Source organism: Ranitomeya variabilis, chromosome 1, assembly GCF_051348905.1.
Source record: "Ranitomeya variabilis isolate aRanVar5 chromosome 1, aRanVar5.hap1, whole genome shotgun sequence".
Taxonomy (NCBI): domain Eukaryota; kingdom Metazoa; phylum Chordata; class Amphibia; order Anura; family Dendrobatidae; genus Ranitomeya; species Ranitomeya variabilis.
The window spans coordinates 344,496,686-344,523,945 of record NC_135232.1 but is presented as its reverse complement, the minus strand read 5'-3'; the positions used below and the strand labels follow the sequence as shown (position 1 = coordinate 344,523,945).

The 27,260-nt window shown below is 41.0% G+C and overlaps 1 protein-coding gene across 1 annotated transcript in view; it reads right to left on the bottom strand.

The window, feature by feature from the left end:
- ERCC6L2 (ERCC excision repair 6 like 2) overlaps positions 1 to 27,260 on the bottom strand; it is a 169,646-nt gene that overhangs the window by 21,411 nt on the left and 120,975 nt on the right. The window contains exons 16-18 of the mRNA XM_077299632.1: positions 25,374 to 26,244; positions 24,504 to 24,658; positions 7,754 to 7,917 (exon numbers count right to left, since the gene is read on the bottom strand). Of these exons, the coding sequence (XP_077155747.1) occupies positions 7,754 to 7,917; positions 24,504 to 24,658; positions 25,374 to 26,244 (1,190 nt within the window). The remainder of the gene's footprint in view (positions 1 to 7,753; positions 7,918 to 24,503; positions 24,659 to 25,373; positions 26,245 to 27,260) is intronic.

Here is a 27,260-nt window from a genome sequence, read left to right as displayed (position 1 = left end):
AAGAGAGTATTTCCATTCTCCAAGATCCTTTCACAATATGTGGTAGGTGTAAGAATAATACCGTATATACTCGAGTATAAGCTGAGATTTTCAGCCCAAATTTTTGGGCTGAAAGTGCCCCCTCGGCTTATACTCGAGTCACGGTCGGCGGGTGAGGGGGAGAGGGCGCTGAGGCATACTTACCTGCTTCCGGGGCTCCTGGCGCTCCCCCTGCCCGTCCCACGGTCTTCGGTGCCGCAGCTCTTCCCCTGTTCAGCGGTCACATGGGACCGCTCATTAGAGAAATGAATAGGCTGCTCCACCTCCCATAGGGGCGGAGCCGCATAATTCATTTCTCTAATCAGCGGTGCCGGTGACCGCTGACAGAGGAAGAGGCTGCGGCACCGAAGACCAGCTGTCCGGGGGAAGGAGCGGGACGCCGGGAGCAGGTAAGTATTACATATTTATCTTCCCTCGTTCCACACGCCGGGCGCCGCTCTGTCTTCGCGTCCTCTTGTTCTGACTGTTCAGGTCAGAGGGCGCGATGACGCATATAGTGTGCGCACCGCCCTCTGCCTGAACAGTCAGTGCGGAGAGACGCCGGGACGGGACGCTGAGGAGCTGCAAGCAAGAGAGGTGAGTATGTGTTTTGTTTTTTTTATTGCAGCAGCAGCAGCAATGGCACAGATTTATGTGGAGTATCTATGGGGCAACGGTGCAGAGCACTATATATAAGGCACAGCTTTATGTGGATCATCTATGGGGCAACGGTGCAGAGCACTATATATAGGGCACAGCTTTATGTGGATCATCTATGGGGCAACGGTGCAGAGCACTATATATAAGGCACAGCTTTATGTGGAGCATCTATGGGGCAACGGTGCAGAGCACTATATATAAGGCACAGCTTTATGTGGATCATCTATGGGGCAACAGTGCAGAGCACTATATATAAGGCACAGCTTTATGTGGAGCATCTATGGGGCAATGGTGCAGAGCACTATATATAAGGCACAGCTTTATGTGGAGCATCTATGGGGCAACGGTGCAGAGCACTATATATAAGGCACAGCTTTATGTGGAGCATCTATGGGGCAACGGTGCAGAGCACTATATATAAGGCACAGCTTTATGTGGAGCATCTATGGGGCAACGGTGCAGAGCACAATATATAAGGCACAGCTTTATGTGGAGCATCTATGGGGCAACGGTGCAGAGCACTATATATAAGGCACAGCTTTATGTGGATCATCTATGGGGCAACGGTGCAGAGCACTATATGTATGGCACAGCTTTATGTGGAGCATCTATGGGGCAACGGTGCAGAGCACTATATATAAGGCACAGCTTTATGTGGAGCATCTATGGGGCAACGGTGCAGAGCACTATATATAAGGCACAGCTTTATGTGGAGCATCTATGGGGCCATAATCAAAGGTCAAAGGTGCAGAGCATTATATATGGCACAGCTATCTATGGGGCCATAATCAAAGGTGCAGAGCATTATATATGGCACAGCTATCTATGGGGCCATAATCAAAGGTGCAGAGCATTATATATGGCACAGCTATCTATGGGGCCATAATCAAAGGTGCAGAGCATTATATATGGCACAGCTATCTATGGGGCCATAATCAAAGGTGCAGAGCATTATATATGGCACAGCTATCTATGGGGCCATAATCAAAGGTGCAGAGGTAATATATAGCACAGCTATCTATGGGGCCATAATCAAAGGTGCAGAGCATTGTATATGGCACAGCTTTCTATGGAGCATCTATGGGGCCATAATGAACGGTGCAGAGCATTATATGTGGCACAGCTTTATGTCGAGCATCTATGGAGCCATAATGAACGGTATGGAGCATCTATTTTTAATTTTGAAATTCACCGGTAGCTGCTGCATTTTCCACCCTAGGCTTATACTCGAGTCAATAAGTTTTCCCAGTTTTTTGTGGCAAAATTACGGGGGTCGGCTTATACTCGGGTCGGCTTATACTCGAGTATATACGGTAATAATTTTAGCAAATACCTCCAATTAGAAATGTAGTGATTCACTTTGTCACTTTCCCCATGTGCAGGCATTGCAATGGCTTTGATATCAATGGTTACGACCACTAACAACTAACTGTCAATATCAGTGGTCGTAACCATGGATACCTAAACTACTGCAATTCCCTGCACATTGAGTAAGCAAATTAGCAAAATAAGAGTAACTATACTATACTCTTTAATGTCCGTCCTTTTCTCTACACGTTTTTGTGACCGTGTTGACTATTTGCAAAAAAACTTCTAATGGTTCTGTGATTAGGCCCCAATATCTCTGCAATTTTAGGAGTGCTGCACCCCTCTGTAAGAATATTAACAACTATGGACTTTTCAGAATCAGTTAAAAAAATTTTGTCCAATTTTTCCTGAGGAAAACAAGCTGCCTAATATTTCTGCACACCTTGACAAAGGTTGGTAATATCTTAGGTCACCCCCTCCCTCATTACACATATACATATCACCTGATCTTCTTCATCCAATAAGCATCCAAGTTTATACAGCTTGGAGTTGGAAAATCGACATAAAAATGATATGGTCAAAATACTCGCTTGCCTAATAATTCTCTGTATGTAGTGAAAATAATGGTTTACTATGGACACCAGATCAGGGTTGCTAACCTACTAAAAAAAATGTCCTAGTCACCTGGACACAAATTCACAGACTACTTCAAATTTTTACGGACATTTGACACGCTCCCTAAAGAACAGAATAGAAGTGCTCTCCGACAAAGAAAGGAATCTCAGAGGACGAACATCATACCTGACCTGTCTGTGATCCATAGATAACCAAAGTAGAAAGATGATCAAATGTTTACAATGCTATCAATAAAAAGCAACATAAAGCACAATTATATAACACAAAGAACAACATAAAAGACACACCACATAGTCCTCCATACAGTATTATCGGCACCACATAGTGCTCCATACAATATAAAAGGCCCCATATATTGCTACACACAGTATAATGGGCCCCATATATTGCTCCATGCAGTATATAATCAGCCCCATATATTGCTCCACTCATAAAAATATATATCTATAAAATACTCACCTTTCCCCATTCCCCGCAGCCATTGCTCTAATGTCCTCTGCTCCGGTCAGGTCTCCTCAGCGTCTTCAGACTCTCTGTGTTGTCTCAGTCCAGAGGTTGTGCTGTAGTGATGTCAGCACGACCTCTGCACTGAGAAGCCACAGAGAGTCAGAATCCATTGAGAAGGCCGGAGCAGAGGACACTGCAGCACGGGAAGAGGGGAACGGGGTGAGATGAGTATTTGAATAGTTTATGGGACGAGGCGGCTGGTGCCAGCACTGGCGTCGGGCCTTCCTAACTACCTGTAGTTTGCCGACTCCTGGATTGTCAACTAGGCGGTGATGAGCAGCAGAAGCAGGCAGAGCAGCAGCAGAATGTTGGCACTCCTCTTCATGTCTGACTTATACGGACCCACATGCAGATATGCCTCCACTCCCTTATGGCAGACTTCTTCTGGGACAGGTACTGTTTGTACTGCGCATGGCAGTCTTTTTAGCGCATGCGCAGTACAAACTTCGGAGGTGGGGGTAAAATTCACAGACGGTGCTTTTTTTCTGCCAGACGCTACAGGTTTTTTATGGATTGTCCGTAAATTTACAGACGGTTAGCAACTATACACCAGATACAGGATGGTCTTCATAGGAGCACCATAATTGCAATGACATTTCAGAGGTTAACAGCAGTGGACGGAAGGTATGCATGACGTTTTGATTGCTTTTAATTGTATTTTTTTAGGAAGATGTGGTGACCGGAAAACAGCAATTATAGCATTTTTCATCTTAGTCAGCATCTTTAGTGTGTGGATAACGAAGCTTTGCTTTTGAGCCCCCTCCACATTTGTGCACAGTTATGACCATAGGTGTCCAATCAAACCTAAACTTTGGCCAATACTGTCATATGATAGAAATATCTTCCTACTATACAAAAGAGGTCATCACACCTATACTTGTTGTCATCAATGTCATCTTCTCACATGGCCTATTTAATGCTATCTTGGTAGCCAGGATTGTCTAACACATTCCTCTGGTTTTTGCTACTGATTAACCCCACAGTGGCATATGTCACCCATACACTCCATGTTAAAATAAATCATTCATTTTTGTGAGATACATTTCTATTAACCCCTTAGTGACAGAGCCAATTTGGTACTTAATGACCAAGCCACTTTTTACAATTCTGACTACTGTCACTTCATGAGGTTATAATTCTAGAATGCTTTAACGGATCCCGCTGATTTTGAGACTCTTTTTTTGCAACATATAGTACTTCATGTTAGTGGTAACATTTCTTCGATATTACGTGCGTTTATTTATGAAAAAAATGGAAATATGGCAAAAAAAATTAAAATTTTGCAATGTTCGAACTTTGAATTTTTATGCCCTTAAATCAGAGAGATATGTCACACAAAATAGTTATTAAATAACATTTCCCACATGTCTACTTTACATCCGTACAATTTTGTAAACAAATTTTTTTTTTAGTTAGGAAGTTATAAGGGTTGACCAGCGATTTCTCATTTTTACAACAAAATTTACAAAACCATTTTTTTTAGGGACTATCTCACATTTAAAGTCACTTTGAGGGGCCTACATGACAGAAAATACCCGAAAGTCACACCATTCTAAAAACTACACCCCTAAAGGTGCTCAAAACCATGTTCAAGAAGTTTATTAACCCTTTACATGCTTCACAGGAACAGAAACAATGTGGAAGGAAAAAAATTAACATTTAACTTTTTTTTACAAACATTTTACTTCAGAACCAATATTTTTTTACTTTCACAAGTGTAAAAAGAGAAAATTAACCACAAAATTTGTTGTGCAATTTCTCCTGAATAAGCCGATACCCCATATGTGGGGGTAAACCACTGTTTGGGCACACTGCAGAGCTTGGAAGTGAAGGAGTGCCGTTTGACTTTTTCAATGCAGAATTGGCTGGAATTGAGATCGGATGCCATGTCGTGTTTAGAGAGCCCCTGATGTACCTAAACAGTGGAAACCCCCCACAAGTGACACCATTTTGGAAACCAGACCCCATAAGGAACATATCTAGATGTGTGGTGAGCACTTTGAACCCCAAGTGCTTCACAAAAGTTTATAACGTAGAGCCGTGAAAATAAAAAATCGCATTTGTTCTACAAAAAATGATCTTTTCGCCCCCAAATTTTTATTTTTACAAGGGTAACAGGAGAAATTAGACCACAAAAGTTGTTGTGCAATTTGTCCTGAGTACACCGATACCCCATATGTGTGACTAAACCACTGTTTGGGCGCACCGCAGAGCTTGGAAGGGAAGGAGCACCGTTTGACTTTTTCAGTGCAGAATTGGCTGGAATTGAGATCGGATGCCATGTCGTGTTTAGAGAGCCCCTGATGTACCTAAACAGTGGAAACCCCCCACAAGTGACACCATTTTGGAAACCAGACCCCATAAGGAACATATCTAGATGTGTGGTGAGCACTTTGAACCCCAAGTGCTTCACAAAAGTTTATAACGTAGAGCCGTGAAAATAAAAAATCGCATTTGTTCTACAAAAAATGATCTTTTCGCCCCCAAATTTTTATTTTTACAAGGGTAACAGGAGAAATTAGACCACAAAAGTTGTTGTGCAATTTGTCCTGAGTACACCGATACCCCATATGTGTGACTAAACCACTGTTTGGGCGCACCGCAGAGCTTGGAAGGGAAGGAGCACCGTTTGACTTTTTCAGTGCAGAATTGGCTGGAATTGAGATCGGATGCCATGTCGCGTTTGCAGAGCCCCTGATGTGCCTAAACAGTGGAAACCCCCCACAAGTGACCCCATTTTGGAAACTAGACCCTTTAAGGAACTTATCTAGATGTGTGGTGCGCACTTTGAACCCCCACGTGCTTCACAGAAGTTTATAACGTAGAGCCATGAAAGTAAAAAATCCCATTTTTTCTGCAAAAATGATTTTTTTCGCCCCCAAATTTTTTATTTTCACAAGGGTAGCAGGATAAATTAGACCACAAAAGTTGTTGTAAAATTTGTCCTGAGTACGCCGATACCTCATATATATGGGCACATGGCAGAGCTCGGAAGGGAAGGAGCGCCGTTTGACTTTTTCAATGCAGAATTGGCTGGAATTGAGATCGGACGCCATGTCGCGTTTGGAGAGCCCCTGATGTGCCTAAACAGTGGAAACTCCCCACAAGTGACGCCATTTTGGAAACTAGACCCATTAAGGAAGTTATCTAGATGTGTGGTGAGCACTTTGAACCCCCAAGTGCTTCACAGAAATTTTTCTCAAAAATGATTTCTTAGCCCGCAATTTTTATTTTCACAAGGGTAACAGGAGAAATTGGACCCCAAAAATTGTTATCCAGTTTGTCCTGAGTACGCCGATATCCCATATGTGGGGTGGACCACTGTTTGGAGACACATTGGGGCTCGGAAGGGAAGTAGTGACGTTTTAAAATGCAGACTTTGATGGAATGGTCTGTGGGCGTAATTTTTGCAGTACCAGTTGTAATTTAGAATGACACCACTGAATTTACGATATAATGTACTGGAAAACGGGAACAAAATTCCCAGTGGGTTAAATTGCAAAAAAAAATTCCACAATTCTTTTTTTTTTTACCATGTTCACTAAATGCTAAAACTGACCTGCCATTATGATTCTCCAGTTCATTATAAGTTCACAGACACCATACATGTTTAGTTTTTTTTTTTATTTAAGTGGTGAAAAAAAATTCCGAAATTTGTAAGGAAAAAAAAATGGCTTGTGTCGTCATTTCCCGAGGCCCGTAGTCTCCATTTTTTCAGAATCTGGATCCGGGTGAGGGCTTATATTTTGCACCCTGAACTGATGTCTTTATTGATACCATTTTGGGGTAGTTACGATGTTTTGATGGCCTCTTATTGTATTTTATTGCAATGTTGTGGCGGCCCCAAAAAACATAATTCTGGAGTTTCGATTTTTTTTTCTCATTATGTCATTTACCGATCGGATTAATTTACCTTATATCTTGATGGATTGGACATTTCTGAAAGCAGCAATACCAAATGTGGGTTTTTTTATTATTTTGAATGGGGCAAAAGGGGATTGATTTGAACTTGTAATTTTTTTTTAAACATTTTTTTTCTGACTTCAATAGTCCCCTTACGAGACTTGAAGCTGCGATCATACAATCGCTTGTTCTATACATAGCAGTGCTGAAATCATGATCTCCTATGAATGTCGGCCAAATACACAATGACAGGCATGGGGGTCTTCTACAGAACCCAGGCTGTCCTGACTAGCCACAGGCGCCCCACAATCACCTGACGGGTAGCCGATGGGAGGGACTTGTGACGTGCTTCCGGCCGGCACATGACAGCTGATCAGATCAGCTGTCATGTGCACGGAAAAATGCGGGCTCAGCGGCAGAGCCAGCATCAAAGGCAAGATTGCCTTGTGCAGGCATGTACTACGGAGGACAGAGAATGAACTTCAATCCAATATTGCAGCCAGCATGCAGCCAGCGGGTAAGGAAAGGGTGAATCAAACACCCGAAAAACCCCGCCCATATGACTGAAAATTGTTCCCTCCAAATTCAGGTGACAGAGTCCCTTTAAGACAGAAGATGAACACACCCCTTTAACAAGTTAATTCTACTGGTATGAATAGGATAGGCTATACATTGCAGTCAGTATCAATCTTATCTTTCTTTATAGATGAATTGTACTTACTTTCTTATAACTTTAGGTGTATCGCCCACCAAAAACATATTGTTACCAGCGTGAAGGACTTTTTTCTCTTTGTGGATTACTTGACTCATTACATGGCAGATGTCATCTGCTGGTTCAACGCCGCTCTGTTGTGTAACGTCATCTTCATCGGTCAAGTTACATTTCTATACTCAAAAAGGAAATACTGTAAGTACACTGAATTATTCTAATAAACCTACATTCTTGCTGTGATACAATGTTAACATGGATCTCTCAGCAGATGTAACAATAAAACTGTAAACGACAACACAGATCTCTGAGACCTGATGAGACTGGTGTACTTACTTTGAAAATACATGGAATAAATGACTGTATAATCTTTTTTTGAAGGTTTCCCTGCCTAATTCTAAAACAAGCATTTTATGAGTCCAGGCCTAGCTAGACTCATAAAATACTCATTTATGATCAGGATTATGCAACCATTCTGCCAGGTATTTTCAAAGTAAGTACAACGGTCTCATCAGGTTTACGAGATTTATTTAATAATGTTTGCAGCGTGTATTGTGGAATCTGGTGACATTTACTTTCATAAATTTTATGGGAATAAAATAAAGACATTTGTGAGGAATAAATTTAATGGCAAGTGATTAAATGTTGGAGGCAGCAGAAGCATACATATACTGGATATAGAAAAACTATGATATGTCATTGGAGCACTATTATGTCAGTTTGCCTTTACATCACTGTAACAATTTGCTTCACTTACACTCTTCAAATAACATCTTGAGACATACTTCACATTTCTTCCTACAGCTTGTTAAAAAAAGAGTCAGTGTCACCTAACAAAACACCACTAGGCAGCTTGGGTTGAGCAAGGAGGTCTTGATGTAAAAAACAGCCCTTGAAATTATCTTTGGATTTCACATTAAGCTGCTGTATTTCACATTTTTGCAACAAAGATGGCAGGAGGAACACATCCATCAACCTTAGCATCATAAATTGTATGTCGACTTTTCTTCAAGTATAAAGAAAGCAAAGTTTTACTGTGTGTTAATACCGAACTTTGACTTTTTATTTTCCAATGAACCTATGATGATGACTGGTGGACAAGGGCAGGAAATTAGTTTTGCTTGTAAGAATATGAAAACCACTCCATGTACAGCATATACAAAGACTAGAGACAAATGAGGATGCAAAAGTAGAGGATGGTTTATGGATTATGAAGAGGTCTGACTGGTCGCAGTATAAAAAGGGGTGGCAAAAATTGACACAGATATAAAAAAAAAAAATAGCAACTTATACTGAAGTCACCTGATCTCATGTATGGCAATGTAGTATTAGGGGGACTCCATTTTGCTTTAAGATTTAACAATCCATTCTACATATTGATAAGTGTGAATGTATGGATTGGAGAATTTGTTGGTCATCTCCATTTAATATTCCCACAAGTAGCATTAAAGGGGTACTCTGGGGAGATACAAAATTCTTACACTGTTCCTGCAGTCATACACTATAAAGATGAGATGCCCAGTGCATTTCTATTATCTTTACAACACTTGTATGACAGCAGCTGCTCCTCACTGCTCCCCCTCCTATCTGGGACATTACGTCACACACCAGTGCTCAGCTCCCCACTGTGAGGAACTCCAGTCTCCTGGTAATAGGTGTTTCTATGCATAGAACAGGGGAAGTGGCCTGTGGCAGGGCTTCACACTGGTGTGTAATGTAATGTCCCAGACAGGAGGGGGGTGCAGTAAGGAGCAGCTGCTGTCAACCTGAATTACAAGTGTTTTAAAGATAATAGAAGTGCACCAGGAATCTCATCTTCATAGTGAATGAGTGCAGGGACAGTACAAGAATTTTTTATGTTCCCGGAGTTCCCCTTTAACCATGGCCTAGTATCCAAGGTCTACAATATATCAAAATTCAGATTAGGAACAATGCATTGACTCACAAATTGTCCAGATGATGGAAAATCCCAGTGGGGCAAATGAATGTCAGAGAGTGACCAATGATTCAAAAAGGAAAACAGCAATGTATGAGGCCTCATAAAGAGGAAGGACTTAAATCAAGAACATTAGGATTGAGAGAAGCCAGAGGGAAAATGTGTAGTAGACTTTTTTTTCCCCAATCCTTGCACTTAAAGGGGTTGTCCACTTTATCGTTAACAAGAGTGCTTGGGACATGATTTGGTAGCACTTGCTAATATGGAAGAACATGTGACTAGATCTCTTCATCAGCACACTCCAATTGAAAAACAGCTTACTCAGGTGCATTGAAGAAGGCTGATGGACAGGTCTGGTCACATGCTCCTCTAAAGAAGCCATTTCGTGGACAGGAGAGCTGCGCAGTGTGTTAGGAAAGCTGCATTAAAAAGTGCTGAAGGAGGACCTGTAATGGATATATATTAGAAAACCGAAGAGAAAAGAATGCGATCAAAGAGGCCAGTATAATACAAAGTAACAAAACTTTATTTATACAAATAATAAAGCAGAAATTAACAGTGGGTACTCACACAAAAACACATGTGCTGTCTAACAAAAGAAAAAAAACGCGGGACATGGACTGATGGCGGCATAGATAATCAAAATATGCATGTATCTGAAGTTGTATACCTAAGAATAACAACCCTCATAACATCAGTAAACAGTAAAAACATCAATAGAAAAATCTGCCCCTGACGAAGGCTCTGCCGAAACGCGCGTCGGGGTGATGTGGTCTGTATGGTCTGCTCCCTCACTTCATTACTTTGGTGGTCATAAGGTACGTTATGTTTTTCAACCTACTTACGGCAGTATTATTGACAGATTTTTCTATTGATGTTTTTACTACACCATTTTCGGCCATTTAACATCATAGTGACCCTTTGGACTTACCATAATCATTTATTGTTATGAGGGTTGTTATTCTTAGGTATACAACTTCAGATACATACATATTTTGATTATCTATGCCGCCATCAGTCCATGTCCCGCGTTTTTTTCTTTTGTTAGACAGCACATGTGTTTTTGTGTGAGTACCCACTGTTAATTTCTGCTATATTATTTGTATAAATAAAGTTTTGTTACTTTGTATTATACTGGCCTCTTTGATCGCATTCTTTTCTCTTCGGTTTTCTAGTTATATTTGTGGCGATTTGGCCAATGATATGTCCTATCTTTGTGCAGCAAGTGAATAGAAAAAAGAGACGAATAAGGAAAAGAAAAAAAGAAAAAAAGATGGATAATTTCCTCTTTTTTAGATATTAACACTATTATTGTTATAATGCTGCCCATAACTTCATTGAGATTTTCTTTAACTGGATATATATTAGTACGTGCCACAAAATCATTTCCCCAAAGAAGAAGTGGACAATTCCTTTTACACGGACTACAAGTTTTCTCTAAAATGCTGTAGCACTCTACAGTAATCAAATTCACAGACTTCACACTATATACAAATGATCATGATAAAACTCACTGTTATTTCAATTTATTAACCCCTTTCTGACATTGGGCATAATAGTGTGCCGATGTCGGACACCCTCCCTTTGATGTGGGATCCAGCAGTGAGCTCAAATCTTGCCCGCCACATGTCATCTGTTTTGAACAACTGACATATGCCGGATACAGCCGCGGCTATTAACCCATCAAATGCTGCTGTCAAACGCTGACAGCGGCATTTAACATGCATTTCTGGCAATCGCGCTGGAAAGCCACCCATCAGTGACCTCCATCACGTGATCGTGGGTCACCTATGGGTTGCCATGACAACCAGAGGTCTCCTGGAGACCTCCATGGTTGTCACTGCAGGATTGCTATGAGCGCCGCCCGGTGGTCGGCGCTCATAGCAAGTGAGGTATTCTGCTACAGTACATACAGGTGATCTGATCATTGCCTGTATGTACCAGAGCCAATCGGGTTACGGCAGCTACTACTCTCCAAAGGAGACTATTGAAGCATGACAAAAGTGAAAACAAAAAATGTTTTTAAAAATATTTAAAAAAATAAAAGTTCAAATCACCCACCTTTCGCCCCATTCAAAATAAAACAAAAAAAGTTATGGCTCTGGGAAGAAGGGGAGCAAAAAATCCAAAAAAAAGAAAACCGAAAATACCTCCGTCATGAAGGGGTTAAAATCTCAAAAGTTAAAAAATAAATAAAATCATATACACCAGGCGAACATATATGTCTGGGAATGTCCCATGCAAAAAAAAGGGCTCTAATTACCCTGATAAATATCCCTCCCTTCCCGTGAAGGTTGGCACCCTACAAAGTATGCAAATGGCACCCGGCTCAAAGATGGCTTTACCTGACTGCCCCTATAGGGCTCTATCACAGGACTGAAGTATTAACATTCAGACAAAAATGTAATACCAAATAACTTGCCACAGTGAACCACATGTAGAGGTTTATATATTAAGTAAATATTTATATACAAAACACAGTGATCTTTTTTTTCATTGGCATACTGTGTTTTCATCAATAGGCCTAATGAATTGATCCAAAAAGTTCCAATATATAATGTTCTTATGTGGATGATTACAGGTCAATACACACGTGGTCAAAATTGATGGTACCCCTCATTTAATGACAGAAAAACCCACAGTGGTCACAGAAATAACTTGAATCTGACAAAAGTAATAATAAATAAAAGATCTATGAAAATGAACAAATAAAAGTCAGACATTGCTTTTCAGCCATGCTTCCACAGAATAAAAAAATAAATAAAACTCCTGAAATAGGCCTGGACAGAAATGATGGTACCCCTGAAAATAATGTGACAAAAGGGACATGCTAAATCAAGGTGTGACCACTAATTAGCATCACAGGTGTCTACAATCTTGGACTCAGTGAGTGGGCCTGTATATAGGGCTACAAATACTCACTGTGCTGTTTGGTGACATTGTGTGTATCACACTCAACATGGACCAGAGGAAGCAAAGGAAAGAGTTGTCTCAGGAGATTAGAAAGAAAATTACAGACAAGCATGTTAAAGGTAAAAATTATAAGACCATCTCCAAGCAGATTGATGTTCCTTTGACTACTGTTGCACATATTATTCAGAAATTTAAGATCCATGGGACTGTAGCCAACCTCCCTGGACATGGCCGCAGGAGGAAAATTGATGACAAATCAAAGAGACGGATAATACGATTGGTAACAAAAAAGCCCAGAAAAACAGATTAAAGGTGACACCATTGTTGAAAAAAAATCATAAAAAAGCCAAACTGGAAGTTGCCAAACTACATGTTGACAAGCCACAAAGCTTCTGGGAGAATGTCCTATGGACAGATGAGACAAAAATGGAAATTTTTGGCAAGGCACATCAGCTCTATGTTCACAGACGGAAAAATGAAGCATATCAAGAAAAGAACACTGTCCCTACTGTGAAACATGGAGGAGGCTCTGTTATGTTCTGGGGCTGCTCTACTGCATCTGGCACGGGGTGTCTATAAGCTGTGCAGGGTACAATGAAATCTCAAGACAATCAAGGGATTCTAGAGAGAAATGTGCTGCCCAGTGTCAGAAAGCTTGGTCTCAGTCGCAGGTCAAGGGTCTTGCAACAGGATAATGACCCAAAACATACAGCAAAAAACACTGAAGAATGGTTAAGAGGAAATCATTGGACTATTCTGAAGTGGCCATCTATGAGCCCTGACCTAAATCCTATTGAGCATCTTTGGAAAGAGCTGAAAAATGCCGTCTGGAAAAGGCAACCTTCAAACACTAGACAACTGGAGCAGTTTGCTGTTGAGGAGTGGGCCAAAATAAATAGTTGGACAAAATATTAAGTTAAGGATACCATCATTTCTGTCCAGGCCTATTTCATGAGTTTTACTTTTTAAAAACTTCTGTGGAAGCATGGTTGAAAAGCAATGTCTGACTTTCATTTGTTCATTTTCATAGATTTTTTATTTATTATTGTCAGATTCAAGTTATTTCTGTGACCATTGTGGATTTTTCTGTCATTAAACGAGGGCTACCAACAATTTTGACCACGTGTGTATTAAATGCTCAACTAGGCATGGTGAACTATGCTAATAAATACACAGATGAATCCCAGATAAATCTCATTCCCAAGAATGCCTTAATCTCAAAGCGTTTCCCTCAAAAAGGTTCATCAGGAGAACATACGGTACTTATTGTCAATAGGAGAGAAGGAAAAATAAAGACATGTAAGTAGGATGATCGATTTAGGTCAGGGGAGCGGTGTCCATCCAATCCTGCCTATCAGAGAGATGTCCCGAGGCCCATCAGAGACATATATGTTGGCCTGTTGTATATGTTTTTATTTATTTTTTCACTTTTGAGATTTTAATGAAATTAAAATAAAATAAAAGTGATGTTTCATCATGACCATTTGTATATAGTGTGAAATCGGTAAATTTGATTAATATTCATCTTACACTTTTTCTTACATATACTCAGTGATCTTTTTTTTCACTCTACTATAAAGCCCTGTTTAATAGAACTGAGGCACCCCTCCTTAATGAAGCCCTCCCATCAACATTTTTATCCTGTTACTATATTGCAGGCAGCATATTATATAGCACCGTGTACTTACAATTGCTCATTTTGCCTTTCTACCCAGCTAATTCTTCTGTTTTTCATTAGGTCTATGACATCACGTGATTAAAAACTGACTAGCTGAATCCTTCTAAGCTCTATGTAGAAACATGAGGTCCATTTTGCCTGCGTCACTCAAAACTCCCTGCAAAAGTCAGAGACAGGGGGGAGGAGGGAGCAGCTGGGTCAGGAGTTGAAGAGGGGAATGATAAATGCAGGGACAAGAGAATTCCAATTTCTAGCTAGAGCAGAGAAAACAGGAGAACTAACTAATTAACTGGATAGAAGGGCAACATGAGCAAATGTAAGTACACAGTGCTATATAATATGATGATGGCAATATATTAAAAGGATAACAACTTTGATGGAAGTGATTCTTTAAAGAAGTCTGACAGGACAAAAATCCATTCAAAACTAGGCATTTCAACATTTAGGCTAGGTTCACATTGTGTTAGGGCAATCCGTTTAGCGCTAGCGGATTGCGCTAACGCAATGTTTTTGTAGGGGCCGCGTTTAGGAGTCGCGCTAACGTCCCCGCTCTCGCAGATCCCCGATCTGCGAGAGCGGGGAACGGACCTCGGGTGCGCCGCGGATGCTGCAAGCAGCGTCCGAGGCGCGCTACAAAAGAACGGCACATCGCTAGCGCGAGCCGAAAAAGGCACGCGCTAGCGATGCGCTGCAGGCGAAATTTACATTGCTGTCAATGGGTGCGCTAACGGACCCGTTGCACGGCGTTAATTGCGACATTTTCGCCATACAACGCTGTCCGTTAGCGACCACCCACTAACGCAATGTGAACCTAGCCTTAGCATAACTTGCACTGAGAAGAATTTTATGGTTATTGTCAAAATAAGTGGTCTGATTTCCCAGTAAATTATCTTTCATCTGATATGCTAATTAGCTGTCTGGTGCATTGTGGGTAGACCTGTGCACCTTCTCTCAGTCACTCTAACCAATCAGCGGTTCCCTTACATTGATCACGAGCCCTGTTTGGCTTGAAATCCAGCTCATGTGTCACTGGGCCCAGGTTCGACGTAAGCGCAGAATTTGGAGATGAGAAACTCCAGGACTAAGCTTGTTCTAGGCTGATGCTGAGCCTGTCAGCCTATATACAGGATTTTAGGCCAGAAGAGCTGGCCCAACTGAAGCAAGCACTGTCAATCAGCCAAGAGGAGGAAACTAGGTAAGAAGAATGACTGAGAAAAGAGGCAAGCTGCTGTACCGGCTGATGTGCCTAATTCAGAGGATTTTTTTTTGCCTTGACATACTCCCTTTAATCATGTGGTCTGCAATTAGAGCATGATCTTACTGACAATACATATCGACTGCCTAGCTCTCAACCAAGCAGCTTCTATACAAACCACCTATTTTGCTATGCAGCATCATAGTGAATATTCTAAGTAGAAGTCTCAACATTTAGAAGTGGGTCAAATTGTTACAAAACTTGAGTTCCTGAGCGAAAATTTCCTTTAATAAAAAAACAAAACAAAAACCTATGCACCTGTTATGCCCGTCCTTGCAGATGTTGTCCTTGGTGGGATTTGAACTCAGGACTCCAGCACTGCAGGGCTGCAGTGCTAACCACTGAGCCACCATGCTGCCCATTATGTATCTATGATTGAAGCTGAAAAAACAGAGGCTCTTCCTAGTAATGTGATGTTAATCTTTCTAAGTGGTTTCATTGTTTCCAACACTGAAAACATAATTGAGTGCCCCTGGCGCTTTTCTAGCGACTGCTGCTCTGTACAGATATAAAGCGGTGCAAATGTAACAAAAAAGGTATTAGGATTTGTAATGGCTTGATACATCACCAGTCTAGTCTTGCCAAAGGTTTGTAAAGCTTTAATGGGCCCTTACTCAATTCCCTTTTAAAAGTAGTGTACATGAAGCAACAATGCGCTTTATTTACACATCTGTTCAAACAGAGGAGATGAAAACACATTTATAGGAATTACATCCAAATCCTACAAAATTCGAAAGTCACTCACTCACTTGTCTCTACAAGGAAAAAATAAAAAGAAAACCCAAAAGACTGTAAAAACATGTATTGTAAATAAGTCAACACAGATGGCATAAAGAACCCAAAAGAATAAAAAGAAAAATATTGAGCTTTTAATTGCATTTGTGAAAACATGTTAAGGAACTCTCACTCTCTGCAATTCATCTGGTCAAGGATTTTTGCCTGGGGATAGAAAATGTTACAGTAAACACACGGTAATATTGTAAGATTTAATTCTGGTGTAAGCCTCAGGCAACCATGAATTATCCTTGAATTGTCTTAAATCAGCATTCTGGGATCCATGCCAATCAGTTACAGACCTACCACACACTCACACTGAAGAGAGTTCATTTAACTGTCTGTTGTGCTCCCAGTGAAAGGCGAGCTCTCTAATATCTTCATTTTCAGCCACCCGTGCTTGATAAAGGGATCTAAGGACGTTATTTTGGGTGGTAGAATTTGCTCCTATACAAGGCAGATGTTCCCAGGCTGCAAGATTCTAATGTATTCCATTCTTCTTTCATTCCGCTTGTCTTTCAAGTCAAAGCTATTTTTGCAAACCAAAGATTTAGAACTACATTGCAATTTGTGCACGATGCTGTATTGTTTTAGTAACAGGTTGCCTTGTAATGATGTTGTCCTCTGTTGAAGAGCTCATTCAGATGTCAGTTTTCTTGACATACGAGTAAAACAATCCTACATTCACCAGGAATTTTGTTCAGCAGATTTTCATCCGAGTCGTATCAGTTTTTCTAGTATTTAAAAAAAAAAAAAAAAAAACTCTATCTTTGCCCATCCAGCAGTCTGTGACAAATGAGGATGGCTTCCAAAAAATAAATAAAAATAAATCAGACATGTGAGGAGCCCCAAAGACTATACTAGTTATGAGTTCTATACGTGAAAAACACAGATGGCACCCCTACTCAAAAAACTGATGTGTGAATGAGACCTAAGGGGTGCTTCTTTAGTAGAGGAGTCATTGGAAAAATCTTCATTTGTGAGCTGATGGTATTACGGCCATGCAACCCCAAAACGATGCTATCATAATGAGAAAATGCGATGGAGTGGCAAAAGGAGCTATACTTATCTCATGAATCCCCCGCCACCCCAGCACTCCCCATCCGCCACCCCAGCACTCCCCATCCGCCACCCCAGCACTCCCCATCCGCCACCCCAGCACTGCCCATCCGCCACCCCAGCACTCCCCATCCGCCACCCCAGCACTCCCCATCCGCCACCCCAGCACTCCCCATCCGCCACCCCAGCACTCCCCATCCGCCACCCCAGCACTCCCCATCCGCCACCTCAGCACTCCCCATCCGCCACCTCAGCACTCCCCATCCGCCACCCCAGCACTCCCCATCCGCCACCCCAGCACTCCCCATCCGCCACCCATTTTCTTTCATGCAGTGATTATGTGCCGTCTCAGCAGTGATGCAGAGGAGGACGGTACAAGATTGCTGACGTCAGCAGTCATGTGGGAAGAAGGTATGGAACTGCCTCTAGGATGTAAGCAGAGGCGCTGGCTGGAGAGCTGGGGTGGCAGAAGGTTTATCAGGTAAGTTTAACCCAGTCTTTTTGCAGCCACTTTCCATGTTTACGTTTTTGAATTATTCCTCCCCTTCTTCCAAGAGCCATAACCTTTTTTTATTTTTCCATCCAAATAGTTGAATGACGGCTTATTTTCTGTAAGACAAATTGTACTTTTGCGTGGCACCATTCATTTTATCATATGATGCACTGGAAAGCAGTGCGCCAAAATAGTAAATAAAAAGTGCAATTCCACAATTGTTTTTTGGGGGTTTTATTTGCCATGTTCACTACACAGTAAAACTGACAATATGATTCTCAAGGTCAGTACGATGAATCAGATGAGAAACAAATTTGCTTTTGTCGCCATTTTCAGAGACCCGTAATGTTTTCGATTTTTGAAATAAGGGATTATGATTTAATGTTCTTGTTTATACCATTGTGGGGCAGATACAATGTTTTGATTGTCTCTTACTACATTTTATTGCAATGTAGCTGCCACCAAATAACCGCAATCCTGGGACTTCAATTTTTTTTTCTTGTTGTTGTTTACCATCGCATTCATTTATTTTATATTTTGATAGAACTGACTTTTACGAAGAGAGTGATACCAAATGTGTGTATTTTTAATAGCTTTTTTTAAAATGGGCAAAGTGGGTGATTTGAACATTAATAATTTTTTTTTCATCTTTTTGAAAACAGTTTTTTCACTTTTTTACTTTTTTTCTTAGTCTTGAACATGGAACTTGAACCTGTGACCATCCAATCGCTTGTACTATACAATGCCATGCTGCGTATAGTAGGAATCACAATCTCGTATGAAGGCCAGCTCCAGGCTCGGGGGTCTTCAGCAGACCCTTGGCTGTCATGGCAACCCATTAAATTACACGAGCTCCGATGGACACATACAATGAAGCTCCCCCTGCTGGTGCGTGTTAAATGTCACTGTCGGGAAGGGGTTAAATTCCTGAGTGAAGTTATATTTACCCCAATATTGCACCTAAAAACCTATTAAAAACCTGTGCCACAACAAGTAGCCAGTTACATAAAAGTGAGGGCTGTCCTGATGGTCTACTTAAATGAAAAATGGCACCTGACTGCTGCAGCCAATCATTAGCTGCTGGCCATTTGCAGATTTCACTGTTCTGTCAGAGAGGAACAAACAGTGTTCTTCCTGAGCTTGTTGGAACAGTGAAGCTTCAGGATGTATCTATAGAGTTTTTGGTGGTGTTTTTTCATGCTGGAGCTATTAATAAAGGATTGTCCAGTAATGGACAACCTTTTTAACAGACAGTCACCACACATACTGTACATATAATACATATGACATCACATTACATGTTAAAAATGGAATAAATTGCCAATATTTTTGGCTCCAATTATCACATTAAAATTACTTTAAAAAATATTTACAATCCCATAATTACTTTTAATTACAAAGTAAATTGTAATATGGGTGTTAGCCATCTAACCTGTTCTCTAGTGAAATATGTTTTTGTACACACTTTGAATGTTTTACATGTGATATGGTCAAATTCACGAGTGGCCTTGGAATGAATGTTGACCTTTTAAATCAAATTCATTGTGCATCCAAACATCTTTATTGACTATACTCAGACTTTTTTCTTTTAAGAGGTTTTCTGGTTTCAGAAAACCCATGTTCCTAGATGCTGTTTGTTTTGCAAAACCAAACTGTGCTTTACTTGTCTTCCCTGGGTCCGGTGCAAAGTCTTCGCCATTGCTCCTATGGGGCCGGTGATTGTCTGAAGTGCAGCTGTCATGTTGACAGCACAGCAGCCGATCGGGGAGCAGCAGAAGATAACCCGGGACCTGGGAAGGTTGAGTAAACCTCAGTTTTTGTGTTAAAAAAAAAAAAAGACGTAGTAGTAGTTTTCTGAAAGAGGGAAACCCCTTTAACCCCTTAATGACCACCAATACGTCTTTTTACTGACCTGCGAAATAAGAGACTAGCATCCCCATACAGGGGACAATCCAGCAGCTGTCGGCCGTACACTATAGCTGACAACTTGCTGCATCAGACACAATCACTGTTGGTACCGACAATAGTCGTTTAACCCCTTAAATGCTGCTCCCTCTTCAACCTCATGGGCACCCTGAGACTTGATTGTGTGGCCCTGATGTTTCCCATGGCAGTTCATGACCAAATAACAGCCTTAGGCTATGTGCACACTTTGCGGCGTCCTCTGCGGGTTCTCCTGCAGCGGATTTTATAAATCTGCAGGGCAAAACCGCTGAGGTTATCCCTGCAGATTTATCGCGGTTTGTCTTGCGGTTTCCGCTGCGGGTTTACACCTACTATTGATGCTGCATATGCAGCAATATGCAGCATCAATATTAATGTTAAAAATAATTAAAAAATGGTTATACTCACCCTCTGACGTCCCGATCTCCTCGGCGCTGCACGCGGCGATCTGGTTCCAAAGATGCAGTGCAAAAAGGACCTTAGTGATGTCACGGTCATGTGACCGCGACGTCATCAAACCCTGCTCGCACAGCAACCCTGCGACCGGACGGCCGCGTGCAGCGCTGAGAGAAGAGTATATCATTATTTTTTATTTTAATTCTTTTTTTTTTTTTTTTTACACTAATATGGTTCCCAGGGCCTGGAGGAGAGTCTCCTCTCCTCCACCCCGGGTACCATCTGCACATGATCCGCTTACTTCCTGCATCATGGGCACAGCCCCATGCGGGAAGTAAGCGGATCAATGCATTCCTATGTGTGCAGAATCGCCGTGATTCTGCACAAAGAAGTGACATGCTGCGGAATGTAAACTGCTGCGTTTCTGCGCGTTTTTTCCCGCAGCATGTGCACAGCGGATTGCGGTTTCCATAGGGTTTACATGTAACTGTAAACGCAATGGAAACTGCTGCGGACCCGCAGCATCAAAATCGGTGCGGTTCCGCGGTAAAAACCGCAACGTGTGCACATAGCCTTAAAGTCTGACAGCTACAGTGGCCTGTTCAGAAATTAGAAATATTTAGGGGGTAAAAATCAACTTTTTCATTCCTGATATGTCACTTTGCATTAATTGTTGTAAAGCACTTGAAGGGTTAATGAACTATGTGAACGCAATTTTGAATACGTTGAAGGGTGCGGTTTTTAATACCATAATGATTGGAGATATTTTTATTTTTGTGTTTTGGTTTTTTGCTCCCGTCTTCTTCCCAGAGCCATAACTTTTTTATTTTTTCATCAATATGGCCATGTGAGGGCTTAATTTTTGCGGGATGGGTTGCACTTTTGGACGACACCATTGGTTTTACCATGTCATGTACTACACAACGGGAAAAAAAAATCCAAGTGCGGTGAAATTGCAAAAAAGTCCAATCCCACACTTGTTTTTTGTTTGGCTTTTTTGCTAGGTTCACTAAATGCTAAAAGTGACCTGCCATTATGATTCTCCAGGTCATTACGAGTTCACAGACACCAAACATGTCTAGGTTCTTTTTTTATCTAAGCGGTGAAAAATTTTGCCATATTGTGTACTCACAAAGGGGAAAAAAATTCCAGGTGCGGTGAAATTACAAAAAAAAAATGCAATTCCACACTTGTGTTTTTTTGTTTTTTTTAAGATGTACACTAAATGCTAAAACTGACCTGCCATTATGAATCTCCAGGTCATTATGATATACACACCAAACATGTCTAAAATCCTTTTTGTTTAAGTGGTGAAAAAATAATTCAAACTCTGGTAAAAAGAAAAAAAATTGCCATTTTCTGATACCCGTAGCGTCTCCATTTTTCATGATCTGGGGCAGGGTAAGGGGTTATTTTTTGCGTGCCAATCTGACGTTTTTATTGATACCATTTGGTGCAGATACGATCTTTTGATTGCCCGTTATTGCATTTTAATGCAATGCAATGGCGACCAAATAAAACGTAATTCTGGCGTTTTTAACTTTTTTCTCATTACTCCGTCTATCAATTGGGTTAATCGTTTTTTTATTGATAGATCGGGAGATTCTGAACGCGGCGATACGAAATATGTGTATGTTTGATTTTTTCTTATCGTTTTATTTTGAATGGGGCGACGGGGGGTGATTTGAACTTTTAATTTTTTTTAATTTTTTTAATATTTTTACAATTTTAGTTTTACTTTTTGCATGCTTCAATAGTCTCCATGGAAGACTAGAAGCTGCAGTTGTCAGATTGGCGCTGCTACATACAGCTGATGATCAGATCGCCTGTTTGTAGAAGAAATGCTCACCACCGACCGGCGCTCATAGCAATCTGGCTATGACAACCATAGAGGTCTGCTGTAGACCTTTGGTTGTCATGCTGACCCATCGGTGACCCACGATCACATGATGAGGTCAATGATGGGCAGGATTTCCAGCGCACTTACCGGAAGCGTGAGTTAAATTTAACAGGTTAACAGCCATGGGTGGATCGCGCTTCCACCCACAGCTGTTAGTGGCACATGTCAGCTGTTCAAAACAGCTGACATGTGTTGGGAAAGATGTGGGCTCAGCGCCGGAGCCCACATCAAAGTGAGGGATTCCTTAAAAAAATGCAAAATTACTGCGACTGCGTGCTGTAGGGATTCGCCAGTCTCTGAGCCCAGACAGGAGGGTGTGTATGTGTCATACACACTCCTGCGACCAGTGGACGTAGACACGCCCCAACTAGCGGCCGCAGCCTCACTCCACACAAGTGTAAGGAGCGAGGCCGTGTCCACTGGATGGGTTCTGGCCAGGAATATGTATCTCATATATATCGTCCAGTTCGGGCTCAGAAACCGGTGAATCCCCGCAGCACACAGTGCGTGCACTTGGGGATTCATAAGTCTGCAGTCCCACAGAGTGACTGCAGACTTATTGATTTGGACAGGACATCTCTTTTAACGTTGAATAACTATTTCTACAACTAACCAGGTAAGATTTTGCCAGTACATAACATTGAACACCCCTTTCATAAACGTTTTTAGAGAAGATAGATTTAGGAAAATGAAAGCAGCAGACTGGATGAATGAGAACTGATTATTTACAAGACAGCCTCCTGTATATCCAGTATTAGTAGCGCCCTGCATATATAATGATGACAGCAAGCTTAGTGCTTTCATTTACACCACACTGCAATAACATAAAGAGGGGTTTACTAATAATCCAGCTTTTACTACAAAGCATCCTGTTATCCGTCTGTCAGGAAGAGAGCCAAGTGTCTGTCATCCAGTTAGCAGGATTATGCTCTTGTTTTCTAGCGATCCTTGTTCCGATTTATCCGAAGTCTAGATATGGTTTCTGAGTGCTGAGCTCCCTCCGCACCTTGGCTTGAGCGCTTGCTACGGAGGTCGCATGTGACAAGCTGGTAGGAAACAGAGGACTGCATCCTTCCCCCCTTTCGGTCACCACATTTCAGTTGCCATGGTAATTAATCTGAAATTGAATGGTTGTCTTTGTACATTTCTTTTCAGCAAAACTTTATGTAAACTTAAACGAAAATCAAGCAACTGATTGAAAAAGCTTGTACATGAGTGTCGGGTACAGTACTGAGGTTGTGACCAACAGGCCTTGTATATTTGAGTAGTAATGTAATACTAACTCAGGATAAACTCTTTTTCCATAATGCTCCTCGGGCTCGTAACTAATTATTCTATGGAGACTTTGCTTCAGTAAGACATTCTGATTTTTCTGTAGTAGGGAGAAGGCTCCTGTAACATTATACGCTATGTCTTTAAAGGGAACATACCAATTTAATAATGCTGGCCAAACTCCAGGCAGCATGAATCAGATCCTGGCTGCATGTTTCAGAGAAAACATAGTTTACAGGGAACCTGTCGCCAGCCTTTTGCTATCTGTAACCAGCACAATGTTTTGATTCTAGTGATGTGTCACTTACTGAGCTGTTTGCTGCAGGTTTGCTGAAATCACTATCTGCTGTAGACCTACCATTTCTCTGAATGCGGAGCTCTGTATAACCAGACCCCCTACCCCGGATACCACTGGCAGCCTTCTGTGTACACTGTGAAGTTGCCAATTAGTGGTGGGGGTGGGGTATTACAAAGTGTGAAGGACTACACAGCAACAGGTTTACTAGTCCTCTAGTGAGAATCTAATGCTGATCAAAACTGCAGCAAGTAGCCCAGTAAGTGACACATTATGCTGCTCTCAGATAATTTGGGAAAATCTGGTGACAGACTCTCTTGCATGATCCAAATGGGGCCTATAGTTAGAGATGAGACTAGTCCCTTAACTCCGCCGCCCAATTAATTCACCTCTCCCCTCGCTACTTCTCCGAATCTGCCACTCCCTTCACTGGCTTCTAATTTTCCAGGGAATAAAGTTTAAATGACTAACAATGACATACAAGTCTCTCCATAATGTTTCTCCCTGTACATCTCCAAACTACTCTCCTGATAACTTCCCACATGTGGTCTCTGATCTTCACGTGACCTCCTTCTCTCCTCCACCACATTTGTAAGTATCTCCCCAACCAACCCCTATGAAGATTTTTCCCAATCATCCCCATCATAAGGAATTGAGTTCCTCAGCATGTCCAATTGTCTTCCACAAATCAAACCTTTAGACACAAGGGGACCCACTAAAAATAAAGATATTATGTCACATAACCGCTGCAGCCAGCCACGATAGGCTGCATCCTTCAGTGCTCTGTCAGAATGAACGGTAGTGGACAATCCCATTTTATCACCTTACAAAAAGCTGATTCTCTTACCTCCACTGGTTGCGCTGTTACATTGGCCGGAAGCTGGGAAAACTGATTAAACTCAAAAACATCTCGCACCGCCCAACGACTCATGTGATTCTCTGCTTTGCTTGATCCAACCACTTTTTGATTTGAATGAATATAGGCAACTTCTGCAACTCCATCTAAATGAGATAAATATTGTAAAGCCATTTGGAAACACCACTTTTGTCACTTTAACGAAGTTATGATGGAGTGATGAAATAGTTTTAAAATTAGAGAAAATTGTCAACGGAAAATAAACAAAAACAAACGAACTTTCGGATATATTCTTGAGACTTGTCACAAGTTGTAATTTACTAGAATTTGTGCCCTTTTTCCTCAACCTTCCACCAACTGGTAGAATTAAGAGATTTTGATGGTCATGATATTTCTATGAAAAGATGGATGACAGCTACATGTACCATACAGGGGACAACCAATCACTCAGATTTGGGATTTTTATCACCGCTAGACCCTTATGTTTTTCAGATGGCTTCAAGAACTGTATACTATTTTTGCTTCGACTTGTGTGTCAACAGTAGCAGGCAATGTAAAAATGATGCTATATTCATTGTCTTAATGCCTATATTTAAGAACTGGGTAGGGATGACGTGTAGTCGGACAAAGTAAATAAAAGTGCTGGCGTTCCTTAAGCCAGAAATGTTACTCCAGTCCCTGATTGGAGTAATATTTCTGGCGAGGCACATACCACTGATAAGATGCGCTAATCTTAATGAATGGAGGCCCAAGTCTATTGTAAAAGCACAACAATAAATGTACATACAGTAGCTAAGATAGCAATAAGTTAATTATTGGGTTTCAAAACTCAAAAGTTTAGCAAAATTGTAGAATAATTACCTAAAATTTGATCTAGAGTCCCCATATTCTCCTTTTGAATTTTGTTCTCTGTGACACAGTGATTTCCATTTTTCCTTCTAAACACTGAATTTTGTGTTCTAACCTTTGTGGTTTTCGGCGTCTGCTCTTCATTGTCAATACACATCATCTTGCTCTGAAGCTGATCATCATCAGATGAGGAAAATGATTCTATTGTTTGAGAATTTCGTTCTGTGTCCATATTTCTATGGCAATGCTCATGTTTTAGGATTGATTGATCTGACCAAGATTTACTTGGTATTGCAATGTCATCAGACTCCTCACTAATGCAATCATTACTGGAGTCTGTGGCTTGTTGGATACTGTTATTTATAGCTGGAGACTTGGATTTTCCAGACTTTGGAAGCATTGTTCTTCTGCTTTTAGGGACTTGTGTGGGAAAGACAATGTTATCACTCTCATCAGAGCTACTAGTAGCTTCCACCACTGCACGGATGGCTTTTGGAAACTTTATCTTTCTATGGACTGAGGAATCTGACTCGTCACCAGAGTCAGAAGAAATGTTCCGGTCAGTCTTGTTGACCCTCTTCTTTGCATAGTTCTGAAAAGTCACCGATTTGCTTCTTTTGCCATCACTTAATTTGCTAGGAGAGTTGTCAGATAGTTCTGCGTTTTTGTCCTGTTCTGGTCCTTTCTGTAGCAGTGCTGAAAATCCGCATTGCTGTAGGGTAAGCTGTTTACCATTTTCAGCATTTACAGAGATTTTGTTGCTCTTTTTGTTTTCTTCCCTAATATCATCATCACTGTCACTACTGAAATCAAAGGTCTCTTTCTCAACCTGCCGAGTGGATTTTACATTCCTGATTTCTTCACTGTCATCAGTAATGGCCTCCTGCAAATACATTACATTGTGTAAGGAAATAGACAATGAAGCAAAAAAAAAAACCATCACAAATGCCAAAAATATGGGAAAAAGGTCAGCTTCATGGTCGGAGTACACACCGTCCTCAACAGCCTTGTATATGTTGCGTTTGGATCCAGTGACCCGTGGCCAGTCTGTACTCACACCATGTGCATAGGATGTGTGAAACCGACCCTAGAAAAATGAATTTTTACTTTTGATTAACAAGCACTTTTAACTTGATGGATCGAGGATGGTGATGTAGCTGTAGCTCAAGCGTTTTTTTCAATCTGAGTGAAGAATTTTTTTTAACAGTGGGAAAATAAAAGTCAAATAATAGTTTTAAAAAAACAAACTTGAAAAGTAAAGAAAAAACCTAAATATTACATACTCTATTTTTCCATTCTGTTTTACATTTCATGATACATAAGGTGAAAGAAAGATTGTAGCACACCTAAAAACATAAAGCTGTCCTTGCGAAAGCAAAAAAACAATCTTTACATCTAAGAATAAAATATTTTGATCCAATCATGTTTCCTGGCAAGTAGTATAATTCATATCATGGAATCATTTATCTTAAATTCACTCTTCCAACTTTTTAAGTTATGAGACTTTTCTATCTAAACAACATTTCGGGGCCAAAACACTACATAATCAAGTTATTTGCTAGAAAAACATACTGCCGGGGTGGGCCAAAACATCAGCGAGCTAGAGGCCAAATGCTATGGGGAAAAGTCACTATTAGGCACGCTCCATAATGCTGTTTACCAGCAAAGACTTAGCTTAGTGCAACTGTGGCAAAAGGCAAATTGCCTCTTCAAGAGGACTTGAACTCTATTGCGCCACCTGTTGGACGCAGCAATCCTACAAGTCACAATCGACCCTTTAACGGGTCTTGTAATATGACTTAGGGTAAAAGCCAAATCACAATCTCAATGTTATTGAAGAAATCTACCATTATTACAAAATGTGAGACACATGTAAGAAATGTATTCCCAACAGTATAA